Source organism: Anopheles marshallii, chromosome 2 (assembly GCF_943734725.1).
Source record: "Anopheles marshallii chromosome 2, idAnoMarsDA_429_01, whole genome shotgun sequence".
NCBI lineage: Eukaryota > Metazoa > Arthropoda > Insecta > Diptera > Culicidae > Anopheles > Anopheles marshallii.
The window spans coordinates 69155953-69180782 of NC_071326.1; the positions used below are offsets into that span (position 1 = coordinate 69155953).

The 24830-nt window shown below is 46.5% G+C and overlaps 2 protein-coding genes across 2 annotated transcripts in view; one reads left to right on the forward strand and one right to left on the reverse strand.

The window, feature by feature from the left end:
- LOC128719085 (putative transcription factor SOX-15) overlaps positions 1-20207 on the forward strand; it is a 56810-nt gene extending 36603 nt beyond the window's left edge. Inside the window, exon 3 of the mRNA XM_053812706.1 lies at positions 18217-20207. Within this exon, the coding sequence (XP_053668681.1) occupies positions 18217-20207 (1991 nt within the window). The remainder of the gene's footprint in view (positions 1-18216) is intronic.
- LOC128719086 (basement membrane-specific heparan sulfate proteoglycan core protein-like) lies at positions 11802-13104 on the reverse strand. The gene is made up of 3 exons (XM_053812707.1): positions 12592-13104; positions 12302-12523; positions 11802-12239 (listed from the first exon to the last, which is right to left on the reverse strand). The coding sequence occupies exons 1-3, from the start codon at positions 12931-12933 to the stop codon at positions 11802-11804; spliced, it is 1002 nt and encodes a 333-aa protein (XP_053668682.1). The 5' UTR covers positions 12934-13104.
- Positions 20208-24830: the final 4623 nt, after the last annotated feature.

The window sequence follows — 24830 nt, forward strand, 5'->3', positions numbered from 1 at the left end:
ACGGAGCTCTCCTTCCTGAAGTTTGTGGTGTTTTGAGGGTGTTTTTCGCGAATATGACTCTTTAAAGTCGAGAGGTAATAAAGAGTTTGGTCAAACCTCTGGATATGGACGGATGAATTTAGGAGGATACAGTTCCTACTCGAATAAAATAGGACAAGAAGAGGATGTTCTATGTGATGTATAGAAATATGGGTTTTCTCAAGACTTCATCAAGGTTATCCAAGTTAAATGGATTAAACGCGGTAAGAGTTCTACGGATACCTTAATTACCTCTACTCTTTAGGGACTTGAGCAAGCAGAGATATATTAGCCATTAATTGTATTATTCTTAACAATGACGAGAACTCTTAAATAGAATTTCAAAATGTAATTCTACATAAAACATTATCATTTCCAAAAAAAAAAAATCATGACCCTCTACATTTATGGACAACCGCCGAAGCTCATAAAATGTGTTTAAAAAAATCCCAATATCCGCTCCGTGTATGGAAAATTAGTGTTCTCTCTCTTACTCTCTCTCTCTCTCTAACGGTATGACAACAAAGCAAGAACAAGCAAGCAAGAATAAAAAGCATATGAAATAACTATGTATTCTACGGCCGCTAATTTTACGACCGGCTTGATCGATCAGCAACCGACTTCCATTTCTTTCCGAACCGCCCAAAACCGCTTGCCACCCAATTGACTCCTTTAGTGTCGTTTGAGCGACGTGTGCGTGCATTATAGCTTTTTCTTTTCGTTCTTTCTTCAGTTTTGCGCAATAAAGTACATAAAAATATTTCCTCCCCGCTTCGTAAACACGATGTACGGCCCGGCACATGCCACTATACGATCGGCAACCACAAACGTGCCAAACGGCGCGAAAGCCCAAAGTTAGGCCTGTTTTGGTATTCCGAAGGGCATGGCATCTCCATAAAGCACACACACACGCTTTGGCGCTGCCGTATCGCGCGCACGCCCGCCTATACCCGATGGAGGCGCTTGATCAGCCCGAAACATGGCGCTGCAGATGGCTGCCTGCGATCGGTCGCCGTTTTCTGTTTCGGAGTATAAATTCCCCAAAAATGGCATAACCCCACGCGGCAACTGCCTGGGACGGGCCGGCGTTTCGGCAAAGCCGACTAAGTCGGACGGTAAGAAGCCACCGGTACCGGCAACACCGTTGGTGATAATTAACGATGAAAAGCACGCAAAATTACCATCAAACGGTTGGGATGTGAAGAAACGGGAGAAAGGACACACGCAAGGGTGTTTCATTTTTTTCCGTTTAAGGGTACGGTTTGTGTGCGCTTAATCATTGCGGGCGCATCGTTCGCCTTGGTGCCACCGGATTGCAAGCAAAAAAAAAAACGGCAAAAGCCTGCTTTGTTGCTTTCGCGAGGTTCTGGCGAGGTTCTTGAGCGGGTGCAAATCAGCGCTTGATAGAGTGTCGCCTTAATAAATTGCAATTTATTACGCTGCGTAAAGGGCGAAGCGGAGAGAAAAACACAGACACAGACCGGGCAGCAAAACCGGGAGAACACCCGAACCCAGACAAAGAACTGAACGGACATCCAAGGGCGGAAGCTCGCCGCACGAAAAGTTACAATAAAATGGGCAAAAATATTTTGACACATCGTAAATTTCGCTGCAATTTTCATTCGCATCAAGCCACCCGGGCGCACTTGCAATGCGTGATCATGCATTCTTCAGGTGCACGGGCCTTCTGGAACGATACAAAGTAGGGTAATTTATGGATTTTATAAAAATAAGCGAAATGATTAATGCTCATTAGTGTGGAAGCATATTCCGTTGACTTTTCCCGTGGCATTTCAATCTTATTTGTGGCAATTAGTTGCTTTTCACCAATGTACAGGGTTTTCGAGTTCAAGTGATAAAGTTGGAGCATTTGCTGAATTATATTCATGTCGACCTAGAGTCGTTTGAGGCATACTTGGATATCTTCCCAATTTCTGGAACTCTTGTTTAAAGTCTTCTCAATCCACACACTGACAAGGAATCCCAAAAATTCTAAGGGATTTCTGAAATATCTCTTCACATTCTAGTCCAACTTGAATCAAGTCCAGCAATGAATTCAGCTCTGGATCTTGATCTGGAGCATTTGCTGAATTATATTCTTGTCGACCTAGAGTCGTTTGAGGCATATTTGGATATCTTCCCAATTTCTGGAATTCTTGTTTCAAGTTCTCTATCCACACATTGGTAAGGATTCCGAAAAATTCTGAGGAATTTCTGAACTATCTCTTCACAGTCTAGTCTTAAATAGAGTCCAGCAATGAGTTCAGCTCTGGATCTTGATCTGGAGCATTTGCTGAATTGTTTTCAAGTTGAACTAGAGTCGTTTTAGATATATCTGGATATCTTCCCAATTTCTGGAACTCTTGTTTAAAGTATTCTTGTTCCACACACAGACAAGAATTCCGAGAAATTCTAGGGATTTCAAAACTATCTCTTCACATTCTAGTCCAACTTGAATAAAGTCCAACAATGAATTCAGCTCTGGATCTTGATCTGAAGCATTTGCTGAATTATATTCATGTCGACCTAGAGTCGTTTGAGGCATATCTGGATATTTTTCCAATTTCTAGAACTCTTGTTTAAAGTCTTCTCAATCCACACATTGGTAAGAATTCCAAAAAAATCTAAGGAATTTCTGAACTATCTCTTCACAGTCTAGTCCAACTTAAACAGAGTCCAGCAATGAGTTCAGCTCTGGATCTTAATCTGGAGCATTTGCTGAATTGTTTTCAAGTTGAACTAGAGTCGTTTTAGATATATCTGGATATCTTCCCAATTTCTGGAACTCTTGTTTAAAGTATTCTTGTTCCACACACAGACAAGAATTCCGAGAAATTCTAGGGATTTCAAAACTATCTCTTCACATTCTAGTCCAACTTGAACAGAGTCCAGCAATGAATTCAGCTTTGGATCTTGAACTCGAAAAACCCTGTATTGTAGAAAATAGTAAGAACCCAAAACCCCCGATAGAGAACTCCCACCCAATAATTGCAACCGAGCCCTGTTCGTCTAAGCGAGAAATAGAAATCTAGCGAAGCCCAAAGTTGACGATCGGCCCGACAACGGACCATCCGAAATATTACGTATTCCGATCAGCCGCCAGTGATTGAAATAAACATTTTCCGGACGAAAGCGTGCCCAGCGTACGCGTATTCATTGCTGGTTCCCCGTCGCTCCCTCGGATCTCCGCCGGAGATGCCACCCGCCAAAAGAGGGAAATAAAAATTTATTTTATAAGATATTGCGTGTCGCGCACACATTCGATGGCTGGCGAGTACGTACGTGGGGTAAGCAGTTTTGTTCATGAAATTGTTGTTTTTCGAACCAGCAGAAGATGGGGCGATCGTTCTACGCTTCACTCCTGCCTATGTGCCGGTGCACTATGGCGAACGATCGATTAGTTGGAGCTGATTTTTCATTCATCAGACACACAGCATTGCGAAGGGCCGCGGTGGTTTCGTGTGGGTCTTGCAGGATGGATGAACGGTGCACGGGGTACATTAATCTCTTTTCGCATCCGGTTATGCTGTCGTTCCCGCGCAGGGCTCTCGCCCGAAGAAAGTACCGTTCCCGCGCAGGGGTCCAGGGTGCTTGGTTGGGTGCTCGGGAAGCGGGTCTTCTAGTTCGGAGGGAGCTCGCTTGATTCCGGGGCCGTTTGGGGCTGATTGGAAGGCGCAAATGTAGGGCAAAGGTAGATTTAATCTGGCCCGTGTTATGCATTTCAATTACAAGCGTTTCCTGCGTGGAGCGTCATTTTGTTTCGTTTTTTTTTTCTCTCACTCGCTCTCTGCCCAGGACTATCCTCCACACATGAATCATTCGCAGGTTAGTTTCGTTGACAGGCAGCAATGTTTAGAATCGCACCCGAAGAACTGACAGTATTTATTTATTTATTGCGGTACACGCCAGAGGAAAATCTTTCCCCCCTCAAAGAGTGGTTCTTGGCTCATTTGAATGCGGTTGTCGCAATGCGATGCAACTCATTTTACCGCTGACAGCATCACATTGATAATGATGATGGCTGTATGGGGCGGCCAAGTAGCAGGGAGAGAAAACAAAAAAAACACACACACAGCAATCGCATTAAAGTTAATACACATTTAGCAACGGACGAATTACGCTTAAACACTCCCGGGGCAGCGCGTTTAAACTTTCCGCTTGTGTACGCGTGGAATGAAAACAACCTTCCAGCAGCGCTACAATTGCAGCAAGTTGCATCGCCGACAAGTGCACCCCTTGGCGTACCGGAATGGGAGGATTGCAGCAGTAGCAGCAGCTAGTAGGAACAGCAGCATCACCACCATCATCATCAGCATCAGCTGGTGCTACTGCCATTGCTGTCTGCCTGCCGCGAAAATTACTATCAGACATCACAGGCAGCAAACAGCAGCGCGGACATGGATAGTGGAGCGAGCGAGGAACAGAGGAAAAAAAAACGCAAAAATCTAGACTGTGGGAACAACAACAAGATGCCCGCGATGGAGAACAATAGCGGTGGATGTTTTGCAAAGAAAAAGAGTAAAACAACAACAACAACAGCACTGCTTACAAACGCACCAAACCCCTGCCACATACCAAAACACACGTATCGGTTGGGGTGTGCAATTATACTGCCGCATCGAAAACGGTGACTGCAATTGCAGTAACTGCCGCGCGTTACTTACAGCCTGCGGTAACTAATCTGCACCGTTCCCGTGTGTTGCGCGATTTTTCTTTTTTGCCGGTGTGTGCTGATGATTTTTCTTCGCTAGCCCCGTCCGACGCTGGAATGGTTTGCGCGGGTGTGGTGGAAAATGGAAGCCCACCTACACCCTGCGATGGAGTGTTAGATAGCAGCACCAGCTGTTGAAGTTTTCCACATCTCCAGCACGCTGAGCGTCGAGAGCCACTATCGGTGATGAGATTACGAGAGATTTCGCTTGGCGTGTTTGATATTGTGAAAAAGGCTTGTTCGAAGGAAGTTGCGGAATATGTATGCGAGAAATGGCGATGTGTCACATTACTACCAGCTGTACTCAAAACTCCTCCCGAGGTTGAAACACTATTTCCACTTACACCTACTTATCAATGCAGGGTTGTGATGTCATCTTTTTCTTTCCGGTTTCCGTCATTCGTCGTTCATCAGACACACGTTGACAAGGGAAACGACGTGTCAGTTTGTGTCGTCTCGATTCTAGAAGATTATTCGCCGTTCAATCCGGTGACTTATTATTTCTCCCCGAGTGTCAACGTCGCAGGTCAAGCGTTCACTTGCACGCTAGACGTTTGCTGAGGCGGAAATAAACCTGGTGACGTTCTGAAACAACATTAAGATGCGCATTTGATCTACTGCTGGTATAATTGGAATGGATTCTAGACAAACGTCACCGTCTTCCAATAAATTATCCCAACCTTCACCGCCTAGACCCTGTTGTGTGTTCTACGGTTTACTTCAAGTGCGAAGTCGTTCGGTATCGTTTTAATGACGTGACAGTCCTTCGAACCCTAGCAGATCTCATTTGTTGTAAAGTACACCACAAACAAAACAACACCTTTCAACACCTCCATTACTTTCAGATGCAGAGATCATGTCAAAAAACCTACAAATACTACAAATGTCTTATATAATCTCAGTTCTCGACCTTCCTGATGAATGCTTTCGTACATCGTTATACACATTAACAGTTGACAGTACTCTCGTGGACATATCAATAACGTCTGCTGTTAGTACTTCTTGGTGTTTTGAGTGTTAGCTGATGACTTCTGAGAGAAGATCATCATCAATTGAAGGTTTTTGGACAACGTTCGAGGTACAGAGCAGGTCAACACTTCTGTTAAATTAGCTATTTATTGGGTGAGTCACTAGTGCTGTTGTCATTACAATGGAATTACGCCTCGTTGTACTCCAGCTCCAGATCTCTGGAATGACGACCTGGAATGACGACCTTATCCACCAAGGTTCTTCTTCAGAGTCTCAGATAAACCTTCTCTGGCGTGAGATCGCCACAAGAAGACATGCAAGTTCTTCTCTCCAGTTTAAATGAACTCTTACTTGGTGCCAGAAGATGTCGTGAAGATGTCGGTGCCTGAAGATACGCAGAGCACGTTTTTCGGGTAAGGCCATGACGACACTGTGTCGTATGGAATCTTCTCCAGAAGTAGCTTCATGGTGAAGTACTAGTCAATGATTGATTTTTCTTGGTGGAGTTTTTTCAGGTAGCTTCTGATTATCTCTTCAATGAGTTGGACTATTCTTAAGAGAGCTGCAAGAACATCCAGTCTGTGGAATTCTAGACCACATCAAACCTATTTCTTCTCTACCTAAACCCGACGGAACACTACCTTCCAATATATTTCCACGTAAACCCAAGCAACATTGTAAGATGTACAAGCCTCTATGATTTGCGATAAAAATCACAAGCTTACGCCGTGGCGTGCATCGCAGCGATCCGATCGAACAACATACCAACACACAACAACAGCGAAAAACTTCCATCGCTAGAAAGCGCTGATAACGCCACCGACTCCTACATCTAACGGCACATGATCTCATCTGGCAGAGGCACTCTAATACATCAACTACCGCCCCGTATCAACCCGTGCAGGTGCAACAATCTCGATCGGTCGATCTTCATGCCGCGGTTAGAGGCTGAATCAGATCGAGAGCCGATTAGTGGAGAAAGAACGCGCGGGAAACGCAACACAGCAAAAAAAAAAAAACGTACGGTGTCAGCAAGACGACATGGGGAGGAAATTAAAAAATAAAAGTAAACCTTCCGCATTACGAACGGATAAGCATGCCGGTGCGTTCCGGGTGTGACAACCCACGGGGGGGGGGGGGGGGGACTGGGGGTGTCGCTGTGTGCGTTTTGATGTTGCTATTGTTTCGGGGACGGCAAACGGCACGCAACGGCACCTAATCCTCCGTGAACCCTTCTCGTACGCATAAACAAGGTTTCCTTTTTTTTGATCGCGGAACTACGGAGGGTGATGGGTGATGCTTCTCTCCGGAAGCATATGCCAGGGGGGAAGAGAAAGTGTACATGAAAATTTATGTTGTTTGACTTGTGTGCGGTGTACTGCGAAGCCAACAGTCATCGGCTGTTGTGGTGCGTTGCGTCGCGTGGGAGATTATGCTAATTAAATGTTGTTTTTTTCTTTACCGTGGAAGACGACCAAAGACAGCAAGAGATGGAAACGAAAACATTACTCCACTTTCTTCGCGCCTCACTTCGGGTGTGCGGACGATGAACGCGCTTGGTGATGTTGTGTATTTGTTTAATATCATTAAAACAACAACAAATGATTCATGTTTTTCAGAGTGGCATAAAACCATTGGCCTGTGTTTTAAGTGAGGTTATGTTCGAGTATATTAAGCAAAACTGTTATGTCCTTCTTTACCATAAGGAACTGTTGACCCGTAAAGACATTATGGAATATATTAGTGGTAAATCACAATCAGCTCAAGCTCATCCTCATTTACATCGGGAAACCATTTTTCACACCTTTTTTTTCCTTCGTCAACTCCTGCCCAGCAATCGGAGGTCACACAGTTACGCTTGTGGCACCATTCCCAGGCGAAATAATTGTCGCGTTGATTAAGCACTAGAAAGCGCATCAGACGATGATGAAAAGCTGAACGATGATTTATGTTGCGACCTTTTAATCAGTCGTTTTATCTGGGGGCCTGTTTTCCAACCCAACGGTGGAAAGTGAATTGGAAAGCTTTGGCACAGTCGTGTGGAAATGACTTCATTTCGGTCGAAGGAAATGGTTTGTGTAGGTTTGATCTCTTTATTTCTCTTTTATTCTTTATATTCTCTTCGAGGGGACATCTATCAAGATTCCACACTCAGTTATTAACGTACGTGACTTTCGTGTTCAGCTTCGAACGAAGTTGGGACTATAAAGAACCTATATAGTTCCAGTACTCACATACGCCTCTGAGACATGTCCTTTGTCCAAAACTGACGAAACCCTCTGCGAGTGTTGGATGCTCAGAAGGATTTTTAGCCCCGTATGTGAGGAAGGACAATTGATGGACGAGCTCTTTGAGCTGTACGGCGAACGTATTGTCGTGCCGCGGCTTAGACTTGTCAAGCTCCGGTAAACTGGTCGTATCATGAGAATGACGCCGGACGACCCAGCCTGGAAAGTCTTTTCCACATGGACAGAAGAGGCGTCGTAGGCCTAAATTGAGATGTAGTGATGGCGTTGATGCTCCCTTATATAGTTCCAGTACTCACATACGCCTCTGAGACATGGACTTCGTCCAAAACTGAAGAATCCCTCTTAGCCGCATTCGAGAGGAAGATGCTCAGAAGGATTTTTAGTCCCGTATGTGTGGAAGGGCAATGGAGGAGCTGTATGGCGAACTTACGGTGGGCTGGTCACGTCATGAGAATGACACCGGAGCTCTTTAGGTCGTCCACATGGGCAAAGGAGGCGTGGTAGGCCCAAATTGAGATGCTGTGATGGCGTTGATGCATTCGTCAGAAAGGCCGCGCTAATGGATTGTCAGACGATGTAGCTCGACCGTGAGCGGTTTAGAGGACTCTTGCAGCAGACCTAGACCGCGAAGCGGTTGTAGCGCCCCATAAGTAAGAATGTGACTTTCGTGTTTCTGGAAAGCGTGCTTAAAATGCAAATCTAATTTACATATTGTTACGTCCGTATGAAATGTTTCGCGAGCCAACTCATTAGCTGCCATGTTTGAGGAAAAGTACGGATGATTCCATTCTAGAAAGCCATTATTAACACACCTCAGCTAACGACGTTCGCTGTGATAATGATCAGTGTCGATCGTTTCCCGTTTCGCTAGCGACTCATTGATTTTGCAGTTCCAGCAAAAGTCTGTCGTGAAAAAAAGGGCTATACAAACCCTCGCACGCAATCGAACGCAACCCCCTTCGGTGCGCTGGGGCAAGATCGTGATGTCTCGCAGCTGCGTAATCGGAGAAATCTCATCGTGCCGATAATTTTCCACCCCCTTTTTTTCACCCAACGCAATTGTGGCTAATTTGCTCTAAAGACGACTTAATTACACTCGCGAGATCTGGACGTCTACGGACGCTTACACGTGCACAGATTCTACCAACAAGTTACAAGCTGGAACTACAAATCTCCAATATTTTCTTTCCATGCGTCCCGGACGACGTTGCTAGGTTCGGATCGGGAACATTCTCGCAACTCCCCGCATTTGACTGACATTTGTCTGCGATGCGATACGATCGCGTCGAGATTCAAATCCTCATCAAGCGCTGCCACTGACTGACGCTTGCTACCGGGTTTGAGCGAGCTGTGCGATCACCCCGAGATCTGCGCTGACAGGATACGCTACGTCCAACTGCACCGCGATCAATCTCGTACGTGATTTCTTCGAAAGCTAAATTTGGTAAATGGCTGATGTCAGATCGGATCGTCCGGATCCGTATCGTGCGGTCGTCTACCACGCACCGTGCACCCGACATCGTTCGATCCGGCGATCTTCGTCTGTGGGTGTGGCCTTTCGGAGCAACTTGTCAAATTCATTTCGTATCGCTTGGAAGAAGCGAAGTAAACACACAAACATGGGAACAAAAAAAAACACGCAACCAAGGAAGTTACAAATCAAGAAGGAATTCTGCGTTTTCTTCGGTTGTTCTTCAAGATTTGTGGTGCTTTTTTTTCGTTGAGGTTTGTCGATCGATGTCGATCAATCACCTGACGGGGTTGTGGACGTGTGACGATTTCTTGGAATGGAATTCTTCTTATGCTGCTGGACGGCTATCAAATTTAGCAGTTTTTAGGCGAACGATGGAGGATAAATTAATCCGAAAGACGGGTTTTGTATCGTTGGTTCGTACACATTTCCGAATAAATGTTTCCTCTACAACCGTGTACAACATTTTCATTGAGCGATCTTCGGTTTTTTGCTACACTAAACTGCTTTTAATCAAGAACTGAGCAAGAATAGACATGATCTTGCACGATTTACAAATAGTATCCTCTGCGGTACAAGCGTGAACAAGCTGGTGGGGCTAGAAGAATGTTCTTGGATTGCAGAAAGATCGGGTTTCCCACACTCGTGGACTGAAGCGTGAAGTAACTTCCCTTTGGCGCCTTAATTGAACCATGTTCGGGTGCGATGTGTTGTGCTACTCTCCGGTTCAGTGAAGCGTACCGGAGCAATGCTTGGTGGCAAAGATTTACAGCAAACAAGCTAGCAATTAATCCTCGTAAAAGAAACTTGCTCCGATCCACGATCGAATGAGGTAGTTGCCAACCGAGACCGACTCCTAGCTCCATTCCTACACACATGTACAAAATTCCAATCACCACATGTGATCCACAGCGAAACGCTCCTTACTCCGCAGCTCGCGATGATCGCGAAAAGAACGAACCCCAGTTGGCATGGGGATTGGTAACATCCGGACGGAAGTGAAGACACCTGTGCTCACTGGAACGGAAATATCAGCTCGCCGTACCGCTCACAGGGAAGAAAACTGGAGGAATTGGCGTAACACTTCCTCAGGTTCGTTCACCCGTATAATGTCTTAGAGCGGAGCAACACACAACCACCGTCTATTTGGACCATCGAACCTGTGTTGGGGTGGAATGTTTTGATACTCAGCAACACACCAACACCAGTGCCGCTGGGGGTTACCATGGACAGACTGATGTCGTCTTATTTACCCGTTAGTTTTTGTTTTATTCTCCAAAAGCTTTTTCTTGAAGATGTTACACAAATACAGAAAAAAACTTTAACCTGCTGTACGATAGTATGATCGGCTGTACGGCGTGGGTGAAAGCCACCAACACCAACATTACAACCCGCACTTCGTTTGCGGGAAACGCACAGAAGGGTGACTCGATCGGATCGGGGTGAAATTTTCCCAGGGTGGTAAAAATTTCTCACCAACCGTCCACGAACCGGAACGACAAAAAGGCAACAAGGGCAGAACGCACCCGGCCGTGGACGGTAGAAAGAGAGAGAGAACGTAGCAGAGAATACAATCTGAATGATGAAGGAAGATTCAAGATCAACAAACCGAACGCACACAGTTGCGCAAGAACATACGCGTAGTAACGCATTGAGGGGTGGCGAGAACAAGGAGTTGTTGTGTCATGACGGCTAAGGGATGTATAATTATTTTACCCTTTAAACTGCGCTAAGTGTTACAGAGTATGTGTTCAATCAGGAATTCTATCGATATTAACGTTGCTTTGTGTCATTCCATACTATTTAGAAGTTCCTTTTAGATAATTCGATTTTATTAACTTTTATAACAGTGTATTCTATTAAGTTCTTTTTAAAGATCATGTCTGTCATGTGATGTCAAATAAACAGCTTCACGTTGGACGGTCCGAAGATGTAGTGGTAGTGACACTGTGGTTACACAGGACATGATTGATACTAAATTTCCTCCGAAGGGTACACATGTACGTAGGAATTACTATTCTGACATGGATATTAATAGACAAGGAAAGATAGAAATGACAACTTCCTAGTCTTCTTGAGCTTTTGAATTTAAATGAAGGAAGAAGCCGCAAGATAAGATTAGTTCTTGCTGGAGAAATCAAATTAGACGAGGTTCTAAACACTTCCATCTGTGAACTATATTGAACACCAAAGATACTTGGACATCGACGACCTTGTGATCATGAATTCCTCCACAATTTAAGCCTTGTACATTAAGATAAGAATTCTTACATTGCCTCATAGTAGATGATATCTTTATATAAAATATCAAAACATATTTTAATCAAGTTTTGTTTTGTTTCTATTTTTAGGTAAGTCTTCGTGCCCCGGCTCGCATTAGCTTTTAAACGTAGTGGTAAGTTCTCGGGGTGGTACTCTTTGGAACGTATCGTGCCCGATGCCACTCCCACGGCATGCACAAACCCATCGCCGGTCCAACAAACGCTCGATTGTAGCCGAAATCACACCGCTCACAGGAAGTGCCTCGGAATCCGGCAGGACATCGACACTCTTCGACGATGGTCGCTTTACCCAAACCTCTCTGATAGTCACTGGCAGAATCCATCACGATGCTCTGTTCACTCGGTTCATACCGCCCATTCTTGAGAGGCATACGTATCAGAAAATGGTCAATGTATGCGAACACTGTCAGGAACTCTGAACGATCGATTGATGATGCGTTGAGGTAAACGAAATGTGACTCATGCAGTTTAATTCTAGCTGTTCCATTGCTGATCACATCGTTCTTACTATGCCTGTAAACAATCGTTCTGTTGTAGCCCTGAAACAACAAAGTTTGAACCTTTTTTTAAAACTTCTTCGTGTTTCTCATACCGTTCCTACCGTGAGGATAATATCTGGGATCTCTTGAGGTTCGTTCAGTTCTATTGGAATATGGAGATATCCTCCGTACGACTTTACTTGATACTCAATGAAGCGATACGGAAGACTGTAATATAGTGACCGGTTGGGAGAGAAATTGTTGATAGTTTTCACCATTTCCACTGTGCCATTTCCATCCCACGTGGCGTAATGCATTTTCCAGTCGTTCAATGCCATCGTATACTATGGGCGGAAAACCCAAAATTACTTCAGCATCCAAATCTTCGGGATATTGAAGATATTATACTTACATTCCATCGAAAAATGTCAGCCTTATGGCAGAGTTCTGACACACCAGAACAAAAACATTTCAAGCAGGATGTGGTGCCTTCGTCACCAGCCAGGAACTCTCCTTTCGGACATGGATTTCCCTGCACCACGGCCACCGTCACCGGTTGTACATCGACCATCCCAAGGGGATGCGCCAGATGGCAGGAATAATTTCCCGCATCTATGAACCGCATCCGGCAGGACAAGTGTCCAACGCCCTCTTCCGACACCCAGTCACACACTGGATCGAGCAGTTCATTTCCGTTCATTTTCCATCGTACGATCGGGGGCGGAACGCCCGTTCCACGGCAGGTTAGATTCATCCACCCGCCAACTTGCACTGTAACCAAGGCGGGTGGGCTTTCGATAGTCGAGGCACGCTGACAGTCTGCCTCATCTGACCCGTCCGGGCAGTGAGCAAATCCATCGCAGCGGAACGTCACCGAGACGGAAAGGCCACATCGACACCGGAAAGGAACGTATCTCAAGGGTGTTCTGTCGACTATGGGGGAGAGATCATCTCAGAGTACAATACACTTTGCTATAGTTCTACCACCTTACCAGCAAAAACACTAACAGTTGGAAGAATTAATGTAATAATGAAAAACTTGGCAAATGTCATACCAACGACTACCACTGAGTGACTGATAAGCAGCTTGACGCAAGGGTTTCCAACGGGTCTGGAGAGTGTTGGTCGTGGGGAGAGAGAGAGAGAGTTTCCTCTACTTTCTGCGATAACATTCGCTGGAATGACTCATCCCTGCTTATTGGAGAAATGTTTAAAGCAACCCATGAATTCTCTTTGTTGTCCGCCGATATTGCAATGTTAAGTGGTTGAAGGTTTGGAACCAACAAAAAAAAAACTTAGCCCGAAATAAATTCTATCCAACGCACCGGAAAAGCGGTAAATGTCTCCACCTACCCTGCCCAGTTGATGGGTTTGTTGTGCGTCCCGCATCAATCAACGAGCGGTCAGGAAGACGCCATAAAGCCCGCCACCACCGATCGTTGGCCAGTGGATCGGGTGTGTACGGGCGCGCGCGTGTCACCCGCAGCCAACAAGGCGATAGTCTATTAACGATTCCTTACCATCGCGTGCGTGGTCTTCTTTCCGATTTTGATTTAAAGTGTATGTAACACTTTTTTTTAATGTCTATCTCTCGCTCGCCTTGTGGTGTCCATGCGTAATCCATTCAAACGGTTCATCGCTCTGATTGGGCACGCACTTTGTCGAGTACGGCACAGTTCATTTCCCTCGCTTGCGTTCGAATATTTATTTATTACATTTTTACGAATTTGATTTGTCGAAATCGTGACTCGCGCACTGGGATTGGACGAGGCCCGAGGCGCACTGCAAGGGATGGTAGTTTATTAGATTTTTATTAAAAGTAGCTACCGAACCGATCCATAAATCATTGCGCTGGCACCCGTTGGGTTCGGGTGGATTATCCTATTATTTAAACTGAAACGGGAAAGCACCACAAAACGTGTGGCGCCATGGCGGAAACGGAGCAATGAAATTTATTTATGCTCGTTACAGTACCTCCCGGCGGACTATTACACGCTTCTTCAGCTTGTCTGAGGAGGTTTTTTTTTTTTGGGGGGGTGTGAGCATCATAAATTCCGCAGCACGCTACATCACCCCCCCCCCCCCCTCATGCAATGAACTGAAATCGTCAGCTCCATTCCAGGAAAAGTGAGCAACACCAAATCTGGCGACTGATTAGAATTTTTAATCCATCTCGTAACTCCGGGACAGTGGTCAACATTTTTGCTTATGCGCCCCCACCCCATCCACCGCCCCTCGTAAGCATATGCTCAAAAAACGGATGGAAAATGCCTCAAAATGAAATGTTTTGCTCATACTTTAGAGCTTTTTTTTTTTGGTGTTCTCTTGCCATTCTCCACCATGAAAGATCGCGAGCGCCACTAGCTGGCTGTCCGCGCAAGTGCATCGAATGAATAATTCAAAACTCATCAAAATGCTGCGCGATTTTGTGATCCTTTTTTCTTTCTTTTCCATACCGAGCTACGGGTTGCTGTGTTTTGGATATTTCGCGAATGAGAAGGGCAGTGTTCTTGCGGTATGTTGCGCATAAATGTGTGTTTTTTTAAATATAAAAAATGCTTTTCACTCTTGATTTGCACCTTCCGTAATTTGGTTCTTTTCTGTTGGATGGATTTTGGGGAGTTGCGTGTTCATTTGTGATCCTTGATAAATCAGCTTATTGGTGAGCGGATTTGTCCCGAACAATCAGGATCTTACTACAGCGCTTATGTACGTCGAAAACTTCAAGTACAAACCGCGATTTAACTGCAATCTCCCTAGAGTCTTTGAGGTTAAAATCAAACCAAATTCTTTTCAAACCTCAAAGAGCACATTTCCCGTTCACCGAAGATGACATCTTCTGTCGGTGACATTCCACACAGCGAGGACGAGTGCAAAAATAATTGCTCCCCTGCACGTTATGCGCGCTAATTGGCGCTGAAGTGCAAAGATGTGCGATTACACAGCGCTCGCAGTGGTGGTGTTCGAACAACGAACGAACCCAATAATTCCTACGCGCGTTAGTCACGCTCAATCGGATTGCCCGAATCAATGCAGCCAGGCCTCGAAGCGAACGGAACGGAGCGGGCAACACGTAAACAAAACAGGATCTTAATAATAAAAGTTTAGCTTGAGCTTGACGAAGGTTTCCTGCGATACACTACTCCAAACATAAGTTCCGTGTTGTGATTGGTTGTGTGCGACCGATACCGAGCACTGCGCAGTCCCGCCGGATTGCATCGAGCCGATGATGAACTCATCGTAGCTTAAATTGCTCGCTAAAAGAGGCAATTTGCTGCGTACGGTCCCTAGTCCCCAGTGGGATGCCACCGACCAGGGCAATGTAATTGTTGATTAATTACCAGCCATTGTTTCCGCGGGACCATGTCGTACCCGGGAGTGTTCGCTCCCGGGCTAGCATCCCGTGCATTAATCATCGAAACGATCAAAATCGCAGCCCCCAAATGCGGTTCGGTCGCCTTTCTTTTCGCCATGGCGATGAATTTTAAGCTCCCGTTGGCCGACAAGAGCATGAACAAACCGCTAGCTAGCAGCAATTAGCCCGGTGGAAAGACGAAGTTTGACCGCAGACGGCAGCAAACGAACAGCGGCGCGTGTTGCGTTATTAAAATTCACCCAACACTGAAGCGAAGCGTGTGTTTTGCGCTAGGAGCACAGGAAGAAACCCATCCAACCAACCGCTAAACATTGCTCAAAACGGTTCTGGACCACGTCTACCAATCCACCGTGGGCACCTGTTTACTATTGCAAAAAGAAAAACACACACACACACACACACACACATAGCACATGCAACAAAAAGGACCACTCACCTGGTGCTTTTCCACCGCCCGCCCGCACTCACCAACAGGGCGACATTAATATTCAAGCTGACCACGTGTTCCAGCTCCATTTAGCACGAGCCCAAAAGCCAGGGGGGGAGTAGGATGGATGTGAAATAGCAGCAAGGGAAAGAACAACGGTACAATGACCGCCAGCAGCAGCAGCACGCCGAAGTCTATTTGAATAATAGTTTGTGCCGAGATTGTTTTGTTGTTTGTTTGGCTCCTTCGCGCGGTTTCATATTACACGTTGCGGGGCCCCATGGCATGCGAAAGCACCCCGGGCATATGGGGAGGTGGTATGAAAGCATAAACAAATTTACTGTCCCATAACTGTTCGATTGTTTTGCTTGTTATGCCGTTCGTTGGTTGCTCTGACGGGGTGACGCTAACGACATCGGGTTGGTCCCGTACTCCATGACTCTGATCTGGGGCATTTTGGAAGAAGCTTCAACTTTAAGTTGGCGTATTGCAGGCATCCTTGAGTGATTTGTCCAGAGATCCTGAAAAAAAGTCAACATTCACAATAATTTTCCTGGATCTTGTAAGATACTGAGAATATCTTCACGAGGATCATCGATCGTTTAGCAGAAATAAACAATTCGCAGGATTTGTTAAAGCCTCAAACGATTGACGAGTATCAACTCAACATATCAGCCTTGAACATATCAGTTCAAGAGTAAAGTTTTGGAATATTTAGTATGAGGAAGTCCTACAAAGTATCAACGAGTATCAAGTGGACATATCAGCCTTGGACATATCAGTTCAAGAATAAAGTTTTGGAATATTTAGTATGAGGAAGTCCTACAAAGTACGAAGTCATAATGTCTGGTGTATACGAGATCAGCATTAGATCCCATCTGTATCGTTTCCTTAGACTCAGAATAGAATATTGAGGAATTCTGGTAAATAAACCACGAGAAGCCAAAAATTCCAGGCTTATGAAGGAATCTCCAGTACACTAGATCCGCCCAACCAGGTCTAATCTGTATCAATTAAATGCCTCTCGTGTGGTGAAATTTTCGATCAACAAGATCCCGACCATCACCACCTCCAGGTGTGATAATCAGCCGCACCGGAACGAAGCGGAAGCCACCACTGCCGGACCAGTAGATTCGGTAATTGGGAAGCCCGGTAAATCAAGCACCCAACACACGTGTGCTGCTCTTGCCACACGGTTGCTAAATTGAATTCGACAGCTCGAACGAATCGCTTCTACCTTCGATACAGGACCTCCGTTCATCTACCGGAGCCGGCTTACGTCTGCCGCCAGCTAACAATCGCCAGATTTATGAGCTCAAAACAGTACCGGCAGCAGCAGCAACGGCTAACCAACTAAAAAGGGCGAAACATCACCAAGCATAAGCCGCGCTGATAATAAATGTCAAACTTAATTTACCAATGTCATCGCGTTGGGCGGTTTGTGTGCTTCGTGGCCGTTCTCCACCGGCCACCGTGTGTCATCGCCGGGTGATGGAAAAGAAGAAAAAAAAACCCCTCTCCGAGAACCAAAAAACGGAACGGCAGCCACCAGGCCGCGGTCTCGGGGATGCTGTCTGCATACAGTGTGCGATTCCTGCTGATAAAAGTGCTTGAAAGGCGAAGCAGCAAGAGATAAATGCCGCCCAGAAGAGGGACCCGCCAGTTGTGTGAAGGGCAGAATTATTTATCGCCAGAACATAATTTACTCTCCCACGAACGGATAGGAAGTGAGCCGGGCGTGTTGTTTGCTAGTTTCGTTTCTCCTCTTCTTCAGCGCAAAACGACCACAGCGTGGAGGAAGTTGCGGCAAAGACGGGAAATAATATCGCAAAACTGTGGGGTGTGAGATCCCGTGAGCCCAAAGCAATCTTCGCTTCATTGCGGCACGTTTTGCTGCGGTGTTTGCTTCGTTTGATATGAGGTGCATTGAACATCCGAGCTGTTCGATGGGCTCTGCACTCTTTTGGGGGTTCTTTTTTATCTGCCTTTGGCTGTTTTGAGCTAAATGTCTTCGGAATATAATTGGCACGCGCCTTTATCGTGATTGCAGTGCGAAAAATAAACTGCTGCATGATGTTGCCGAATTCTTCAACAAGAAGTATATGACCATTTACAGACGTGTTTTTGTTTTATTTATTTTTAAGCAATTTTCTTCACTTCACATGTGTCAAATAATAGTCAATCTTTCAAACAGTTCCAAAGTTTTAATTGGTTTTCCTTCTTTCCTTGTTCAGGTAAAAAGTGGCGCTCTCTAACGCCCCAGGATCGACGTCCGTACGTGGAGGAAGCGGAACGGCTACGTGTGATTCACATGACCGAACATCCCAACTACAAGTACCGTCCGCGGCGCCGGAAGCACGCCAAAGCAAGGGCAGGGCCCGGTTCCGGACCGGCCGGGACCGCCGGTTCTCTCGGCACGGGCCCGGCTGTCGGTGGAAACAGTCAGGGCGCTGCAGCTGGTGCCAACCTCACGGTTAACAATTCGTCCCCGAGTGAGCTAAACTACGGCGATGGTGACTCATCGCAGCGTATGAGTCCGTTCGCGTACAACCCGCACTACTACGCCGGCAGCAATAACGCACTCAACACGCCCGACTCGAGCCCCACGCAGAGTCCGGAACCGATCGCCGTCCCACCAACGGTCGGAAGTCGCAAGCTGGCCGCCGTAGCCGCTGCAGCTGCAAATGGAGGTGTTGCCACCAATGGAGACGCTGGCCAGAAGATGGAGGACGTGTCGTCAGCTCTGCCAACACCGGAGATGAGCCCGCTGGAGTTGGAGAAAGAGCCGGGCTTCGGTGGTGGACTGCATTCGGCACATGCCGGTAGTTACGATGACCTGAAGAGCAAGCAAAAGCTCACATACGACGGTGTGTATGGAGTGAAGAGTGAGCAGAAGTTGCCCGCCACCTTCCCGTCGCATGCGTACGACCATGAGACGCATCATTCACATCAACAGCAGCAGCAGCAGCAGCAGCATCACCACCACCACCAGCAGGATGGTCTAGTGAAGCGTGAATATGGAGGATTCGGTCTCGGTGGCGATAAGCGGTACTCGTACGAAGGCGTCGGTCAGCTGGTGAACGGGGGCGGTCTACACGAGAAGCGCAACTATCTGTCGGCGAGTTCCGGGTCGACGACAACCACGGCCATGGTGAACGGGATGTACGTGATGTGCACGAACCGCAGCATTCTGGACCAGGGCCACATTGTCACTGGAACCTACTTCCCGCCATTGGCCACGTCCGAGGATCATCAGACACTTGGGACTACCACCATGACGACGACCAGCCATGGCCCGCATCTCAGTACAAACAATCACAGCAGTGGCAACGGCAGTAACAACTCGAGTACACCGGGAACTCCGAGCCAGCTGAAAAACTCCAACGGATTGCTGGGCGCGGGAGTGTCCACCTCAAACACACAGATGTCCCAGATCAGTAACAGCAATGCACAGCATTTGCAGCAGCAGCAGCAGCAGCAGCAACAACAGCAGGCAGCAAACGATCAACTCAATAGCTACTACGGTACGGCGTCGCTCCCGAACGGAACACTGCCGACGTACTCGTACGCCTACAAAGACTATGGCATCATGTACGAGACGCATCCTCTCGCGGGCCAGGACGTAGATGCGGTGGATGCGCGCGATCTCGACAAGTATCTTAAATATCCGGACAGCAATCACAACTTCAACGGGTACGACAGTGCGTCCTACCATCAGCAGACAGCCTCCTCACCTGCGGGTGGCTCCATCTATGGGATATCCCAGGGCGAGTACTATGCCTACGGCGGTACCGTACTTGCCCATCAGTCTCCGCAACATCAGCCACAAGGACAGCACCAACAGCAGCAGCAGCACCAACAGCAGCAGCAGCACCAACACCAACAGTCCCATCAGCTATCCTTGCCCACCAACGGAGGACAGACCATTCCGAAGCTGTCGGACGTCATGCTGCAGGGTGGTCCCGGTTCGCATCAACTCCCATCCACGCCCGTCGCTCTGTACGCGCTGCCCCAGCTACAACACGCGCAACATCTTGCCGCAACTGCCGGTGGTGGTGGTGGTGGTGGACCCGGCACACAGGTCGTCTCCGTTCCGCACGGCGTACATCCGCTAGGGCCGAACGGCACCATGGCGGACATCTACGTCGCGAACGAACAGCAGCTGAAGGACGACGAGTTTAGCAACATTCTGGCCGGTGTGCGCAAAACCTGCTACAGCAACTAGTGTGCGAGCGATCTTTTTACGCGGAAATACTCAAGAGGACGTGCAGATCTGCACCGATCCCTTTCCAAAGGTAGTAGCTTCATTTCAGTATATAGCAGTGGCTTTACTTAATGAGACGTGTGTGGGCACTCACATCGCAATCAGCTTCAAATTCACATTTCTTCACTCGTTACGGTACTGCAATCGATTAGGTTTAATGTTTGTACATGATAAATTAGTATCACAAAGCCTCTCCTTCTCCACATCTTCCTTCTCCCTCCTTGCTCCTTTCTTCCCATCCCCACTCCATGGCACATTCGTTGGCACCCACCGAAACTCCATCGATTCGATGATTTAAGCAGGGGCTTCAAGGAATGGAAACCCGCATACATGCGCATACGAGTGAACCAAAGGTTTTGCTTTTCGCACCCAGTGAGCAATAGCAAGTGTAGCTGCTAGACGTAGACGTAGTTAGTGCAACAGTGTCCGCATATTATAGCAGCACTGCGTAAGTTATCTCTTCACCTTATTTCAGACACTTTTTTTTAATCGTACTTTTGCGGACACAATTTTGTTTATAGTGGTTTACTTTATTATTATGTTACGTGCAGAAAGCAATTGCCTTTTCCACGTGAAAATACTGTACAGTGCGAAGAAGTAGACAAATACAAAATTATAGCAAAACAAAAAAAATACACATAAATGATATAAAAGAAGTAAAGAAAACGACAAAAAAATGAACAATCACTAGAGCGTTCGGGCTCTAAGTAGTGGAAACGTATCATCGCATCCCGCTATAGAATAATGATCGTAGATTAGTGGATGAAACAAAAACAACATGATTATAGGTTAATTAATAGCAGCTAGGCGTTAGGGACCGACGACAACGTGCGTTGACGAGTGGCTAACGATCGAAGATTCGAAAATGCGCCATGTGTTTTTGTTAATTATTTCTTTGAAAACGGAGCTGAAGGAAACATTCTTCCCCCACCTCCCACTTATGGGTGGGAAAATTGTGTATGGTCGCACCCGGGAAGCGAAAGATTGTAAATCTAGGAGGCGGCGTGGATCGTAGTCTATGAATCATTTATGTGGCGATCATTAAATTGAAATCACATCAAAGTCACCTGCGGAAGGGATTTTTTTTCTAGGAGGGGAAGGTTTGAAGGTAATCGAGAAGGAAGGCGTCATTATTATTTTCGGCCTGTTTCGTCGCTATTTTCCACACGCTTTCTGAGGCCAAATTTTTCGATTTCCGTGAGCCTGTGTGTGCGTGGAGGTCACTTTCACGTCAACGGTTGGAAAAACGGTTCCACGATAGTGCGTAAGTGTATGTGAATAAGAGGTTTAAACGTAACTTCCCGAATGAATGTGAAATAAATTAAAAGCAATCATAGATGTTCAACCAATAAGCGCTTTGAGTTTCTTCTTTTATAACATAATTAAACCTGAAGGATTTATTGGGTAAGTATGGAAATTCTGCGAGACATAGACCAAATATTTAAAACTCCAAAAGCTGTGATGTTCTCTACTACTTTGTTATAATGTCCCGACAAGATCTTCGCCGTTGAAAGCACTTTAGCACTTCAATCCATGCATTTCGCGCACAAATCGCACAAATCCACCTTATCCGAAGTTATCCAACTCCACGTCCAAACTCCATTTAGCAATTTTAAGCTGCACCGCTCGTCCCCCGTCCTGCAAAGCTCCAAAGCTGCTTTAAGTGCTGATGATACTTCTCCAGATTTCTTCACCCCTTTCTGGGGAGTGCGTGAATGTGCTTCTTCCCTCTCCCCACCTCGACGAGCTTTCCTCCCACCCGGACAGCCCCGAAACCAGACCCGTGTGGGCGAAACATGAACGCAATCGGGTATGCTTTGGTGATAAGGAGAAAGCCCGGACCAACGCCAGTCGTCGGTTCCGTTCCGGTCGGGTCAAATGGGCAACTCACCGATTTTCTCTTCCCCATTCCGTTCCTCCCTCAACCCTCCCACTCCATCACCTTTAGCCTCGTGGAAGGCGTGCGGAACGCGATGTGTGTGTGTGTGTGTGCTATTCCGTTCCGGTTCGGTAGTTTTTCATGGGAAATGCGCCCGAAACGTCTTCCCCTGGTGGTGGTTACCCCCCCTCCTCCCTCTCCCCCCTTTGTGTGTTAGTGGTGGTGGCGTTGTTATTTCTTTCTACCCATTACGACTGGCATTTCATTCCTATCTGAGCGCCCCGTTACCCTTTTTTGTTCCTCCCTCCCTCCACCTTCCCTTGCATGGCCGCGCACTCATTTCGCTCTTTATCTTTAACACTCATTTTCATGCCATTGGTGCAAGGCGGAAGAGCAGCCAGCAGGGCAGGGAAAAATGATTTTCATTCCCGGAAGATAATATGACCCTTTTTTTTTTGAAGGGTCCACTCGCGGGGATCGAGTGACGTTCGACTTCGGAAGCAATGAAAGCGAGCGACATAAAAACAAAACTGCAAATGGTTTTATTTTATGACATTTATGAAACGACTGAGCATTAGAGATTTTTATCCGTATATTACGTACTTAAACAGGGGAAAAAAATACCTGGCACATCATCAACTGCCTATGTAAGAACTCCAATTCGCTTTAAAACTTGGTCGACATAAGGAGAAAAACTTCTTACTTTCTTCGCTTCCCATTTGCATCCACCGGGCAGTGATAAGAGAACGCGGAAAGAAAGCACCAGGGAAGAGCAGCGGAAAAGGAAAATGGAACCAAACATTAATGGGGGGAAGATTTATTATCTTGCGGAAGTGTCATAAATTCGAAGCATAACTGGAGTGTTCATAAAAACACGTGAAAATGAAGGAAAAAGAGGGTTTCGAATCTCTAATCGCTCTATTTTGCTGGTGTAAATGGCGCTTAGATGTTGTCGCCGTTTTTTTTTGGTTTGTGAGCTAAAACGGAACTTTGCTGAATTTGTTATGATCGGATGGGATGGTGTTTGGGGAGTTATATTTTTGTATACTGAAACTTGTGTTCAATGAACTTAAAAAGATACATTTAACTAAAGGTGTCATACCATGGCAACTAGCTGATGATAAATTAACAAACACAGAACAGATTTGTTTGAAGAAAAAATGCAACAAACTGAAAATTATCTATAAATTAGATCTTGTTTTCCGATGGCCATTTAACAAAACCCCGATAACGGTGCTTTTCTACACACAACATTTTTTTTCTTCCTTTCATTCCAATTGTATAAACAATCTTCGCCCCGCGAGCAGCACCCTTAAAACGCTTTATTCAATCTCACTCTTGACCTCAACCGAGGTAACAACAACAACAACAACAACAACAACAAAAACGCATCCATTAAGCTTAGAACAAGACGGAAACCGAGCGAAAAACGTAAAAATGTACCTTTTAAAGCTTTCCACGCGCGATGGATCGTTAAAAGAACTACCGCTTCTGATCACGATACGCAACCGAAGGCACCCCAAAGGGAACAAGGGAAAGCGAGGGTGGTCAAGGGGGAGGGAGGGGCAGTCGAGTATAAGTAAGAAGAAAACTTACACACAACACGAAGGAAAGGCAAAAAAAACACAAACCATACATACAAACGCACACACACACGTAGCACGTAATCTGTATCGTAAGACACGAGAAATCAGCAAAAAAAGGAGAGCGAAAGAGAACGATGGAATGGTGAAAAACAGAGAAAAAGCTATGTATAATGATGATAAAATTATAAATTAAATCGCATATTTAATTAATGCCAGCAGGGGGAAACACCAGAAACAGCAGCGTATGCGATTTGGTTTGCTTTGGAGGAGGAGGGGGTGGCGTGGGGTGGGGGGGAGGGAGGGGAATAGGGAGAGAGAAGAAAACAGAAAAACAATCAAAATTTTCCCACGGTTTTTCCTTGGGGGGAAGGGAGGGGGGGGTTTCGTGTCGCGTGGAACGCTTTATGTGTGGTGGTGCCCCAAGTTCCAAGCTTTTGATCTGCTGCAGATTCGGTTGTAGGTTTGATTGTGATTTTTCTTTTCTATTTTACTCCCCCGCTCCCCCCCCCCCCCCTTCCCCCTGCACGCAACCCGCCACCTTTATCCCCCACAGTGGCCAGTGGCTTATACGGCAACATATCAACACGTTGCGCCGAGGAACAGCAAAAGGAGTTGAACACGGCTGAAGGAAAAAAAAAACGCATTTCGAAACGCAACGTAACGCAACACCGTGCTCGGGTAGCTTAATCTGACCCCTCCGTGCACCCGTGCCGTGTCAAGTGTGGAAGAGGACAACATGCCACCCGCAACCGTACGCACCTGAGGGGGGCGGGCACCCGTTAACCACACGAATGGCAGGCATCTTGTTCGGCTGGGCCCAGGTGTTCGACGGGTCGAGCGAATGGAGTTGCGGAGAAACATCCGCAACATGCGCAACATGTCCCGCACGCTTGTAGCGTCGGTGAAATAGTAGTGCCCCGCCAGTGTCGGATTTTCCTACCGCGAGAAGGCACTTGTTTGTTGGTTTTTTTATACCATCCACCCACCCGCACACCCTCGGTCCCTTCGCCGCGAAAGGCCAAACAGTGCCCACGACCACCTTCAGCCACTTGTAGCAGAAAACCTTGTAATGATACACTTTTACGTTTATAATTAATACGAATACAGCGCATTCCAACC